Below are 13,542 nucleotides of genomic sequence, written 5' to 3'. Positions count from 1 at the left end.
AAGAGCTTCAATTCTACAACAACCCTAAGGAGAAAATGAGTATCTAAATCCACTAAAAACTCCAAAAAGAAACCAGGCCCCAAGTTTAAAAGGTTCATTATAGCCTTTCTGTCTGTAAAACACGGATCCCCACAGCACTGGTATCTCACAGATTGTAGCATAAGAGGTGGGGATTGCTGAACAGGCCTAAAGAACCAGAACAGTGTCTCACACGTAAGTGCTTAATTAAAGTTGGCTGCTGCTTTCAAAATCACTACTATTCTTCGGTAACCATCTTCCTCAACTTTTTTCTCTCAGAATACAGTTCCAAAGGGAAAAAAAAAAAAAAGCAATGTAATTCATGTTTACTATAAGGTGGTCTATAAAATTTTTTTGACCAAATGTATTCAACTATAAAATTTTAATTCTGAAAAGAATCAAAAAGAAATATAAAACATTATTAGCTTAAATGCTAAATACAAAATAGTTAATGCTACAGCATGAACTACATAAACTCTATGCAAATAGTCAAGGATTCTATGTCAAGACTACTTTTCAAGGCAGAAAAGTGAAAACAGCCATTAGGATAGTGAGATAATTGTTTTTATTCTTAAAAGTTCCCTTCAGAAACAATCAGCAAAACTAAAAGGCAACCAACAGAATGGGAGAAGGTACTCGCAAATGACATACCAGAGAAAGGCTTAGTATCCAAAATCTATAAAGAACTTATCAAACTCAATACCCAAAAAACAGGGGCGCCTGGGTGGCGCAGTCGGTTAAGCGTCCGACTTCAGCCAGGTCACGATCTCGCGGTCCGTGAGTTCGAGCCCCGCGTCGGGCTCTGGGCTGATGGCTCGGAGCCTGGAGCCTGTTTCCGATTCTGTGTCTCCCTCTCTCTCTCTGCCCCTCCCCCGTTCATGCTCTGTCTCTCTCTGTCCCAAAAATAAATAAACGTTGAAAAAAAAATTTTTTTTAAAAAATACCCAAAAAACATATAATCCAGTGAAGAAATGGTCAAAAGACATGAATAGACACTTCTCTAAAGAAGCCATCCAGATGGCCAACAGGCACATGAAAAGATGCTCAATGTCATTCCTCATCAGGGCAATACAAATCAAAACCACAATGAGATATCACCTCACACCTGTCAGAATGGGTAATATTAACAACTCAGGCAACAACAGACATTGGCAAGGATGTGGAGAAAGAGGATCTCTTTTGCATTGTTGGTGGGAATGCAAGCTGGTGCAGCCACTCTGGAAAACAGTATGGAGGTTCCTGAAAAAATTAAAAATAGAACTACCCTATGATCCAGCAATTGTACCAATAGGCATTTATCCAAGGGATACAGGTATACTGTTTTGAAGGGGCACATGCACCCCAATGTTTATAGCAGCACTATCAACAATAGCCGAAGTATGGAAAGAGCCCAAATGTCCATCGAATTATGAATGGTTAAAGAAGATGTGGTATATATATACAATGGAGCATTACTTGGCAATCAAAAAGAATGATATCTTGCCATTTGCAACTATGTGAATGGAACTAGAGGGTATTATTCTAAGTGAAATTAGTCAGAGAAAAACAAATATCATATGGCTTCACTCATATGAGATAAGACACACCAACAGATGAACATAAGGGAAGCAAAAATTATATAAAAACAGGGAGGGAGACAAAACATAAGAGACCCTTAAATATGGAGAAAAAACAGAGGGTTACTGGAGGGGTTGTGAGAGGGGGGATGGGCTAAATGGGCAGTAAAGAATCTACTCCTGAAATCATTGTTGCACTACATGCTAAATTTGGATGTAAATTAAAAAAACAAAATTAAAAAAAAGTTCCCTTCATATTGCTTTTTAAACTTCTGTAACAACAAATGTGTCCTTTTAGATTATTTCATAATATATTAAATAGGCAGGTGTCTGTTACACCTAACTTAATGGGAGTCTGTAGGAAAATTAAATTTATTCTGAGACTCCTGTGCAATAATAAAGACAATATACCCCCCCAAAGGAATATATAGGCTTGGGCTCTTCTCAAGTCCCTTACAACAAGCCACTGTAAACGATGGTGTGCCAGTAACAAATTATGCTAGACTAAAATGCTTCAATATGGTTTAACATGGATAAAGTACTGGCTTCAAACATAAAGGAAATCAAAGAAAGAAAAGATCTGGAGCTTTTTAATTCTGATCATCATCATCTATGTAGCAATGTTTCTCAAAGAGTACAAAGTCGTAGGATCACCTACATTAGACTCACAAGAGATTCTTTTCAAAATGCAGATTCCAACCACCACTACAATCTTCAAACCTACACAATCAGAATCTCCAAGAGAGGCCCAGAGTTTGCCTTTCTATGCATACAGATTTTTATGCATACAGATTTTAAGAACTATTGATCCAAAGACATGTTAATCCAGTAAAATAAACACCATTCAAAATTTTCAGTGAAGGAAACATACAGAGCTCTAACTCTAGATAGGTAATTCAATTACATCCTAATTTCTCACCACTATCAGCTCAAACAAGCCAGGTTGTAAGAACACAAGCACAAGGAGCAGACATCCTGCAAATCTATTGTCTCTTCTTGCCTAACCTGTGAAACTTTTTCTGGAAAATAATTTTGCAAACTTTATCAAAAGTCGTAAGGGGGCGCCTGGGTGGCGCAGTCGGTTAAGCGTCCGACTTCAGCCAGGTCACGATCTCGCGGTCCGGGAGTTCGAGCCCCGCGTCAGGCTCTGGGCTGATGGCTCAGAGCCTGGAGCCTGTTTCCCTCTGTGTCTCCCTCTCTCTCTCTGCCCCTCCCCCGTTCATGCTCTGTCTCTCTCTGTCCCAAAAATAAATAAACGTTGAAAAAAAAAAAAAAAAAAGTCGTAAAATGCCCATGCCCTTTACCCCCAAAATTTCACTAGTAAGAGTTTTTCCTATGTGAATAATCAAGGATCCAAAAAACATTTTTAGGCAAGAGTGTTTAGGACAGCAGTATTAATATTTATCATCTGCAATTTTTTGAGTATATGCACTGCATCTGGCACTGGTAGGTGCTTTACACACAGTATTTCTAATCCTCACAACTTAGAAGATACTTTTATCCCCCTTTTAGAGATAAGAAGACTGAGGCTCAGAGAAGTTATTTACTGGTCTGGGCAGGAATTATTAATCTGCCCAGGATCTGAATCTTGGGCAATCTGAGTAAAAACATTAGGCTCTTCCCACTCCCAGACACACACACAAAAATGCTATGTTTAAGCAAAGTATGATATGTCAAGGGGATAGTTCATATCCATTTAAAACCATGCTCTTCAAAATCTTTAATGAAATGGAAAATACTCATGACACAATGTTAAGTGAAAACTGGGTGTGATCCCACTTTAGAATGCAAGGGACACAAGACACAGAAGGGTAGGGACTATATTCACCTTGGTTTTGTCTGCATCCCCAAAGCCTAACACTGTACCTGATATATAGTAGGAACTCAATATCTGTTGTAAAAATAAATTACGTGTGGACATATTTTTTAAAGACCAGAAAATAATTCCCAAAATACTATCAGTGGTTATTGCTAGATTCCCAAAATATTATCAGTGGTTATTGCTAGATTAGGAATGACATTTGGTTTCTCTCTTTTTTTTTTTACATTTGTTTGTACTTTCGAATATTCTATAAGAAGTTCACATTACTTTCATAATGAGAAAAAAAAACTGCAATGGCTAATTTTCAAATCCTAGATTTAAGCATCTTGCTACCCAAGAGATGCAATTAAGCTTCACATAAACTCAATATGCAAACTAACGTCTGGTTTATCTTATTCATTTTAACAGAAAAACTACTTTACAGTTAGAAAGTGAGCATTCACTTTTTATATGCCAGCACCGATTTAATACTGGTAACAACTAAATGCTTTCATCGCCTACATTTATTAGTAGCTTGGGAGGCAGGAAATGTATTTACAAATGTATAAATAACATCTACAAAATGTTTCTATTAATGGTTTATACATTTTGGATACTGCCCTAAATGTTAGTACCACAAGGATTAAAAATCAAATTTGGTGGCTTCTGCAGCAAAACAAGGGTTTCTTGCCAAAGTCATCCCCATGCACAGCAAAAGCCACTATAAGTTAGCATTACAATTGTGCCTCATCCCTGGTAGTTTATTAAGCATCTTACATAAAGGAATATATATGGTCACTGTTATCCCAAGCATTTTTTAAGAACTATATTTAAAATAAACAGAATAAACAAGAATGAGCCAACTGGTATATTTTAATAGCTCATCATTCTGGAAAATTTCAAACAGCAAAACGTGGCACAAATCTGATGATAATTCTACTATCAAACTGCCTCCAAAATGACTTAAATCTTTCTGAACAAATTCCGGAATACTGCAGTAACCAATCTATAAAAACCCAAAAGGAGAGAAACATGAACTACACTGAACCTGTCGATTCCAAAACCAATTTGAGATGGGTGACAAGCAGGAAGGAAAAGGGAAGAGAGAAAGGATATCTTGGGTAATAAAAGGGAAAATGGGCATTTGTACTGTTGTGTAATTATCAATCAAAAAAAGAAAAAAAAACAGTACCTGATATGGAGAAAACAGTGGAGGAAAAAGCTACAATACTTAGTGGCCTTAGGTCCTGTTTGTAAAAGCAGTAGCAGGATGAGAAGAGCTTTATATGATCAAAGATATTTTGTCTTTGGAATTCATGTTTATTCCTGGATTATGCCAAGAAAGAAACTCTACCTACCTATAATGTCACTAAATAATCTAAATCTCTAGGGATTCTCCATGCAGGCCAGTCTCCAAATACAAGCAAGCCTCTGCTGCTTCAATCACAACTTCGTATTTTGCTACAATTCCCCCTGCTTCATCCGCTGTAGGGAAATAATGGGTTGGATCCATTCTGGTTCCCTTTCTCCTTTACTTAGGTTAGAAAAGCTGGAAAAAAAGTTTTAATTCCAGCATCTCTTGTAGCAAAGAGTGGCCAAAAAAAATACAGATGGAAGTTTCAGGAGAGAGAATTCTTTGACAAAATCTTAAATAGAAAACAATGTTTATTCTCATTTCCCCTGCACAGACCCCCAGATGCACCTCCAGGCATAGCTATAGCCAGTCTACAACAATGAGGCCAAAAGCCACTTGAGTGGGGGGGGGGGGGGGGAGGTGAGGAGAGTAGTCGCTGGGCTCCTTGATGCCCTTGGGACAACTATTGTAGGGCTGAGACCTCTTAGCTCCAGGTTTTGTGTTAGGTGGAGAAAATAAACCTCTGGCTTGTTTAAGCCACTCTGTGTTGAGTTTTCTGTTAGTCAGAGCCAAATACATTCCTACCCATTAAAATCATCAATATGACAAACCTTTCTGTTTTAACTTATCAATGATCAACTTCACCAAAACTCCAGTCTTCACAAAGTTAAGATTTACTGAGAGTCCATGCGTTTACTGAGAGTGTGTGTCCTCGATGCCCATGAGGGCAGGGACTTAACACCCATCTCCTTTTATCCTTACAGGAACCCTACTAGAGGCAAAGTGCAGACCCCAATATGGGCCACTCTAACAGCAGCTCCTGAGCTCTTTACTGTCAAGCTACACAACCACTGATGTACATTTTCATTGTTTATAAAGTGATCTTAACCTTCAGTTCTGCTCTCTGACTCCACTGCAATTGTCCTAACTTTCTGATTGGAGAAAGACTACACCTAAATATTAAATCTCTCCTTCCCCTAAACAAAAGGGACTTACAGGCAGCTTTGAAAAAACAAGCAAGCAAACAAACAAACAAACAAAACTGGCAAGCATTTGTTTTCTAAGGTTTTGAAATCTTTATCCATCACAGGGCACAGAGCTGCTGTTGCACTAACACCTACTAAGCACCATGTGCCTGGAACTAGGCTAAGGTTTTCACATGCAGTGTCTCATTCAGTGCCCACAACATTCCCAGAAGATAGGACTACTGCTGCCCCCCATTTTACAAGTGAGCAAATAGAACATGTAAGCCCAGACACAGACTTTGAAAGAAGTGTCTTTCCAGATACCAACGAATGACAAATTCAGAGCAACATAAAACTAGAAGGGAGATTGATTTTTCATCTACTCTTTAGTAAAAATTTCAGAAGTGACTGGCTCAGGACCCTTCAAAAAATGAAAAATACTTAAGGCAAGGACAACTAAACAGGGTGTAAAGCCATCTCATCCTGAGCAAAATCTGGAATTTCACACTCATGTCTAATATAATTTTACTCAGTATATACTCAACCACCTTTACAAGAAGCTAATATACTCATCATACTGTGAGCTACCAGGAAGGCCAATAATATTTAGATAGCTATGATTATTCATTTATCATAAGACCATTTTAATTCATTTTCCAGTACACCTGATTTTTATTTTCAATATAAGAATGTTCATTTTATGAATTACAGTTTATAATAGTTATTATCCATTTATTCAGCACTTCCAGCCCTATAATGTTTTACATACATCTTTTTTCTCTTAATTGTCACAACCACCTCAAGATGCAAGAACTATTAACAACTCCTTTTAGAAAAAGGAGTGAAGGTGATGAATTTTCCCTATTTCCCTATTAGAAGGCAGCACTGAGATTCAAATCCACATTGGGCCCAGAGCCTTGTGCTTTTAACCACTAAACTTCATTAGGTTATTAGATTTGCTCTTGTTGTGTTAGCCTTAATCAAGCATTAGCTAGAAAACTATATTCAGCTGAGCTCGTATTTATCTTCCCTTTCAGTAGTCCCTAATTTTCACATATTTGTGCTTCGTATTTCTCACACAAAACATCTAAAAAATAAGACCATCTTCACTAAAGATTCATTTCACTTGCTGAATTAAAGAAATAACATTAATGCTGCTCTTACTTTTAATCAATGATGTGTGATAACCTGTTTTAGTGGCTAGTTCTGCTACTCAAGCAAGCAGAAGTAAATGATTCCCATTTTGCCTATCATTGTAAAAATGCAACATGGTTTTTAAAGTCTTTAACAGCAATATCCTAAAAGCCCACCAGATGTCAACCTCAGTTCATGAAAACAGGACATTTCCTACCTTGTAACACTCCATTCTTTCTATAATGAAACAAGGGATTTGAAATTTTGAAAATGCCTATGCTTCTAAACTATATGTAGGAATTTTTTTAATTTTTTTGTTTATTTATTATTGAGAGAGAGAGTACCAGTGAGGGAAGGGCAGAGAGAGAAGGGGACAGAGAGAATCCCAAGTAGGCTCAGTGCCACCAGCACAGAGCCTTATGTGGGGCTCAATCTCAGGAACCCAGTCAGGAGATCATGACCTGAGCTGAAATCAAGAGTCAGACGCTTAACCAACTGAGCCACCCAGGCACCTATTGGAATTTTTAATTATATGGCACATGTGTTATGTTTTTCAACATAAAAAGAAAAGTGTAACAGTAAGATGTAAAACAGCCTCAGAGACAGAAAGAGAGAGAAAAGTATAAATATACAAATTCTACATTTGCCTCTCAGGGTCTCTAGAAAACACCAAAACTGTATTTCTGACTCTTCTGACTTTACACCATTCTCCTCCATCTTTCTATACTATAACTCACATTTCCTTGACTTAAATGAATTAATACTATTATCTCACACAAGGCATGAAATCTAATTTTTGAAAATTAGTAAATAAATTAAAAACAATTTTTCTTTATGATTAAACAGTGCTGTCCATGGTATCCATTCCAAGGCTGACCATTAACTTAAACTTGAAAATAATTCCCATTGGGGCGCCTGGGTGGCGCAGTCGGTTAAGCGTCCGACTTCAGCCAGGTCACGATCTCGCGGTCCGCGAGTTCGAGCCCCGCGTCGGGCTCTGGGCTGATGGCTCAGAGCCTGGAGCCTGTTTCCGATTCTGTGTCTCCCTCTCTCTCTGCCCCTCCCCCGTTCATGCTCTGTCTCTCTCTGTCCCAAAAATAAATAAACGTTGAAAAAAAAAAATTTGAAAATAATTCCCATTTATAAAACCATTGACTAATAAAGTTGATAATCTTCATTTACACTGGAACAAAAATGTCAGATACTCTGCATGGCTGTTCTAAAGTAGTTATTAAACCAAAAAAAAAAGAAAAGAAAAAAAAATTACTGATTTTTTCCCTACATTTTCAGCCTGGTGGTTTTTATGTGTATCAATTCTTTTGAGATTCACTGATCATCCAAGAATGGTATTTAATTTCTTTGATCAGTGCCCTACTGCCCATATTTTAACATCACTGAATTTTTGGTCCATTGCGTAGAAGAATTTCTCTACTAATAAAAATGCAACCCATTAAAGATTAACTTGCCCCCAGGACAGTCTCTCTAGAAACAAATTCCAAGCATTATAATCACCAATTTGCACTATGTAGACTTAAAGACAGATCATCTTATTTATCCTGATTTGAACTGGAATTCTACACATTATTTTAAGGCAATTATGGAAGAAAAATGGCAAACCAAATTCACAATGAGAAATCCAACCAGACAAATACTAATTTGGAACTTTCCAAATGAAAAGTTTTACACCCAAGAATATCTAACAATATTGGAATACTTGTTGACTTACCAAACTTCCTATCTTGGTGTATATTTTACTTCTACAATATGAAATTGCACTACAGGTCAGAAATTATAACAGGTGCTGGAAATCTTTTGAATCCATGCTGTAATACTTACTATTAATAAAAATAAAAGCAACTAATCTATATTAAGCTCTTATTTACCAACAGTGTGGCAAGTTTTTAGCTTATCAGGCATATCTCTTTTAATTCTCATAGTACCTACCGTAAAAGAAATACTAATTATCAGTCCCATTTAGAGATGAGCAAATTGAGACAAAGGCAAGCCCAGGAACTGTCCCAAGGTCTGTGGGATTCGAATCTAGGTTTGAGTGATTCTACTGCCCACTCTTGCTATAATCATCTGGTTTAAAACAAAGAGACACAGGATTATGTTTTGTTCAGAAAACCAGTCTTACTCCTTCAAACACAGTAGTTCTACATAATTTAACACTAGGAAGCATGCATCACAAAATGCCTTGGTACACTGTGCACTAGGTTCTATTGTCAAACGTGTTCAAAATTTACTTTCTCAGAATGCATAATCCACTTCTTGATGATTTCTAGGAAGCTAATCAAAGCGCTATGTTCAAGCATTAAAGAATTCTTTGGGGCTGAAATGTAAATATTTCATTATATACAGATTGTTGAATAAATATTAACTCTTTTAGGACTTTCTATAAAAGAAACTATCTCTGTGAAGCAATTTTAAACCATCTCATGTCAGAATATATCTACAAGGGAATAGCCTTCAAATTTAAGAAATGTATCACCCATATTTCATTTTATTCAAAATGAAAAAATTAATTTATTCAAAAAAGAAACCCACTTCTAGCCAGGGTGGCTCAGTCACTTAAGCGACCAACACTCGATCTTGGCTCAGGTCATGATGCCAGGGTCACAGGATGGAGCCCGGAGTTTGGCTCTGCACAAAGCATGGAGCCTGCTTAAGATTCATTCTTTTTCGCTCTCTCTGCCACTCTCCCCTCCTCTCCCCCCACCCACCCTGCTCTTTCACTCTCTCAAAAAAAAAAAAAAAAAAAAAAAAAGAAAGCCACTTCTAAAGCTCAAGTCATACACAAGGGTTTCCTAGAAACTAACATCACTGTCACTACCTGTGTGAACAGGTAAGGAAGATATAGTATTATTATAAGATCCACCTTTCACATCATTCCACACTCGTGTAGGAAACAAACTGGAAACTTGGTCAAAGGATGGGTATGTACTCTATCAGTTTGATCCAAACAATCTCACAATATTTTTACGAATAAACTTAATACTTTGTTTTACAATCAGAAACTAGGAAAAAGAACCAGGGAACAAATGAAATAAAATGTATTACTGAAATACAACTTTAATTTCCAAATCTACTATAATTTAATTTCTAAATCTGCAATACATTATCCATATTTGAACAGTTTATCACAGAAGTAACTCTCTAGAAAATTATATAATTTAAAGCGGGGACGGGGGAGAGAACGAGAGAGAAAGACACATTAAGCACTAGGGATGTTTATCAATAACAATAAGCAACAAGGGAGATGAGTTTGCAGTTCATCCACAATCGCCAGCCAAACACTCCTGCCGTTTGTTTCTACGCAGTTATTGTCTTGGAAAATATGTTGTTCTCTCTTAAAATAACCTGCTTAATTGTTTTAAAAGCCACTGGGGAGACTAAAATCTCCAGGGAGGGCTAAAAATCTCCATGTTGTGATGCATTGACTGATAAAGTCAAAGTAGGTTATGCACAAAGCCACAAAAGATAGTTGGAAAGCTCCAATCCTCTAATGATATAAGGGTACTAGCCACTGAATGAACCCATCATACATCCTTAATCAAATTAATGCCTGGTCCCCTACAGAATCACAGTCATTCAAACTACTCTATTTTTCTGGAGAAGGGAAATGACCACATTGGTGGCTTTACAGGTAGGCTAGTAATTAACATTTTTAAGGAAGGTCAAAATGACCTTGGACATGTTAGCATTCACTCTGAGAAACCAACCATCCCATTAAAACTCACTATTTGTTTCCAGTCCGGTATGGTTAAAGCTATTGTGCCTGGGAAAGTCCCAGAGAAACTAGGTAATTAAACACACACACACACACACACACACACACACACACACACACACAAATTGTGTAAGACAGATACTCATAGTACAGGAAGATTTTCATGAACTGAGTGTAACTCAGGATCTGTTTTATAAGCCTGTCAGGAGGTGAACACACGGTGTCCTCCAACCCAGCAGCATTGAGCTGACACAATCCCCACACTCTGGCTGCTTACCCCCATCCAGGCCCCTCTTTACCGCCCCGTGGAGGGTGGAGGGGAGGGAACTCCTATCTTAAATTCTGACACGGGCAGCGTTTCCCAATAGCTAAACAAGGCCCCTCAGCTGGAGGAAGTGGATACTGACAAGAGGAGAAACAGAGAGGGGCTCAGAGGTAGAATTCAAGGCTATCAGCGAGTGGGGATAGAGTCACGCATACTCTGTGCGGTCCTAGTGGGTCCTGATGACACAGCCCGGGTGTCCGGACTAAAGTTGGCATCTCCAAAGTATCCAAGAACACAACTCGGGCGCGCCGGTACAAACTCGGCCTTTGGCTTTTCTGAAGCCGGGTCAAGTTAGCACAAGGATCCCGGTGCCTGAAGACCGGAGAGGTGTGGAAGGGTGGAGAGTCCCGTGAGGTCTTCACTCCTTGGGTGTCCTGCAGTTCCGCGGGGGAGGGGACCGGGGAACTAAGTCGACTGTCGCTGGAGTAGGGAGCTGGGCGCGGGACAGGGATGTCCGGGAAGGAGTACGGGCTCCGACGGGGAGTCGGAGAACGCGGGGATGCCTACCTTGTAACATGGCCTCAAGTTTCTTCCTGTCCACGCGGAAGCGTTCCTCGCTCCACTCAGGACTATGCAAGGGCGCCCCGGCGACCAGGTCGTCCTCGGAACCTGGCATGGGCGAGTCAGTGCTGCGCTCGCTGTTGGAGCCCGGGTCCGACTGAGCCGCCTGATAGCCGGGCTCTCCCTGGGCGGCCATGGTGGGCGCGCGGCGCTCGGGCTCCGGCCGCCGCTCTGCCTGCGCCGCCGCCTCCGCTCGCCGGCCCGGCTCGACTGGCTCCCCGCGCCGCGGCGCTAGCTCGTCCCCCGGCCGCCGCCGACGCCTCCGCCAACGCTGCCGCCACGGAGCCCCCGGCGCATCCCAGCCCCGGGAGCCGCCCGCCACCCCGAGTCCCGGCCCCAATCCCAGGCCAGTGACTGCGCCTCCCCCAGCCAGCAACGCCCGCGCGGAATGAACGCGCCTCGCCGCCCGCGCCTCCATCCGCAGGGCTCCGGCGCCCCCTCCCCGCCCGCCGCCCCTGCCGCCGCGCGCTCATTGGCCCCGCCGGCCCACGGGAAGCCGAGGCGGGCGGGCGCGCGGGCGGGCCGCCCCTGGCGCTCTGACACACTCGCGCGCGCACACTCACCACGTACACACTACCGCTTTTCTGCACTTACTTGCACAAGTCTTGTCCCGCACGCATACTTTAATAGTTCTTCACGCACAGACACTCGTCAGGTTTAAGCACAACACCTTCTGAACGCACACCAAGCGCCCTCACGATCCCCTTTTACTTACACTACACCCTGAAACTCAGCCCCGGTTGGTTCCACGAGTTTGAAACAGGAGGAGGGAGAAAAGAGAAGACTAGCGGAAGAAACAATATCCATGGCTTGCAGACATCACTGTGGTCATTGCTTACACGCAGTTCATTCCTTCACTGAAGTTCAAAACCGGATTACTCCTCTCATCACAGCAAAGTGGCCAGCTGCAAGAGAAGCGGACTAGGGGCTTAGTCTTTATTGTGAGGAAAGGGTTTTTTATTTTCCTGAATGAGATGAGTAAGGAGTCATTTTCTATGTGATTCTCAAGAAATGGATTCAGCTGATTTAAAAGGGGCAGTGGGTGGGGGAGGATAAAAGAACCTCAGAGATCGAAATGGTGGTTAGCTGGATCCAATCGGCATCTGGGCAGCCTCAGGGATGGAGGGCTTTTCTCTGTTCTCAGGGTCAGTCTCATAGATGAGAACCAGCAAATGACCCTATAATCCTAACTGCCCAGGCCGCCCCACCCACTGTCACCTTCAAACTTGAGACTTGAAGCACCAGAGAAGAAACTTCCTTGCATGACGGATGCCTTTGGGACTCTATTTTGCATTCGCACTGATTTATCCCTGTTTGTTTTCTGACCAAAAGCATGGAATTTTTGTTTAACTCTTTTAGGGGGTGGGGGTTGGATGGGAAGGCAGTTTCTTACTGCGCCACAGAGGGAGAATTACAGGATTACACAAGGGGCAAGGTATACTTCAGGTCAATCCAAACTCATTAGGCTCAGTTGCCTAGGTAACAACAATTGACTGTGCTGTGTACTGTGGTGTACTGACAGAAGAGGTAACTAAGACTGTGGGAAGTCAAGTGACATGACCAAGGTCACACAGCATCAAATAATGGAGCCAAGAATCAAACCCAGGTCCATGTACCTGACATATAATTTCCACAAAATCCCTACTTTATTAAGCAGAAAACCCTCCTGCTCAGAGTCCCTTGCTGAAGAACTGGCAGCAGATATACAGCTTAACTGCTTGATTGACTACCATGCTTTCCTTCTCTGAACTTATTAATTAGTATGCAAAGCACTGACTTAAACACGGAAAGAGGTTATCAAGGAGCCTTCAATCAAGGATGTTTAGCATCTTTTTCTGTCAAGAACTATTTTGGGGGAAACTGGAATGTGCTGGATTTTGTGTTAGGAGGAAAGAAGAGTTAACAAAAACAAACACCATCCCCAGGCTCCTGGAGTTGACATTCCAGGGAGAAAGACTGTTGACCAAAATAAATCATTCAGAAAAATATAAAATTGTACCTATATGAAGCATTACAAATAAGACATTCAAGATATGGGCAAAGCTGTAAAGGAATAATTGGATTCAATCAGAGAGGTCAGTGGAGGCTTCTCAGAGAA

At 40.8% G+C, this 13,542-nt stretch overlaps 1 protein-coding gene across 1 annotated transcript in view; it reads right to left on the bottom strand.

The window, feature by feature from the left end:
* BICC1 (BicC family RNA binding protein 1) overlaps positions 1–11,580 on the bottom strand; it is a 286,170-nt gene extending 274,590 nt beyond the window's left edge. Inside the window, exon 1 of the mRNA XM_047071719.1 lies at positions 11,391–11,580. Within this exon, the coding sequence (XP_046927675.1) occupies positions 11,391–11,580 (190 nt within the window). The remainder of the gene's footprint in view (positions 1–11,390) is intronic.
* Between the last annotated feature and the right edge of the window lie 1,962 nt (positions 11,581–13,542).

The sequence above is a fragment of the Lynx rufus genome, unplaced genomic scaffold (genome assembly GCF_022079265.1).
Source record: "Lynx rufus isolate CCGP_SWC_20201006 ecotype Redwood Valley unplaced genomic scaffold, mLynRuf1.p SCAF_11, whole genome shotgun sequence".
NCBI lineage: Eukaryota > Metazoa > Chordata > Mammalia > Carnivora > Felidae > Lynx > Lynx rufus.
Note: the sequence above shows the minus strand (reverse complement) of the source record. Positions and strands in the feature narration are given on the sequence as shown.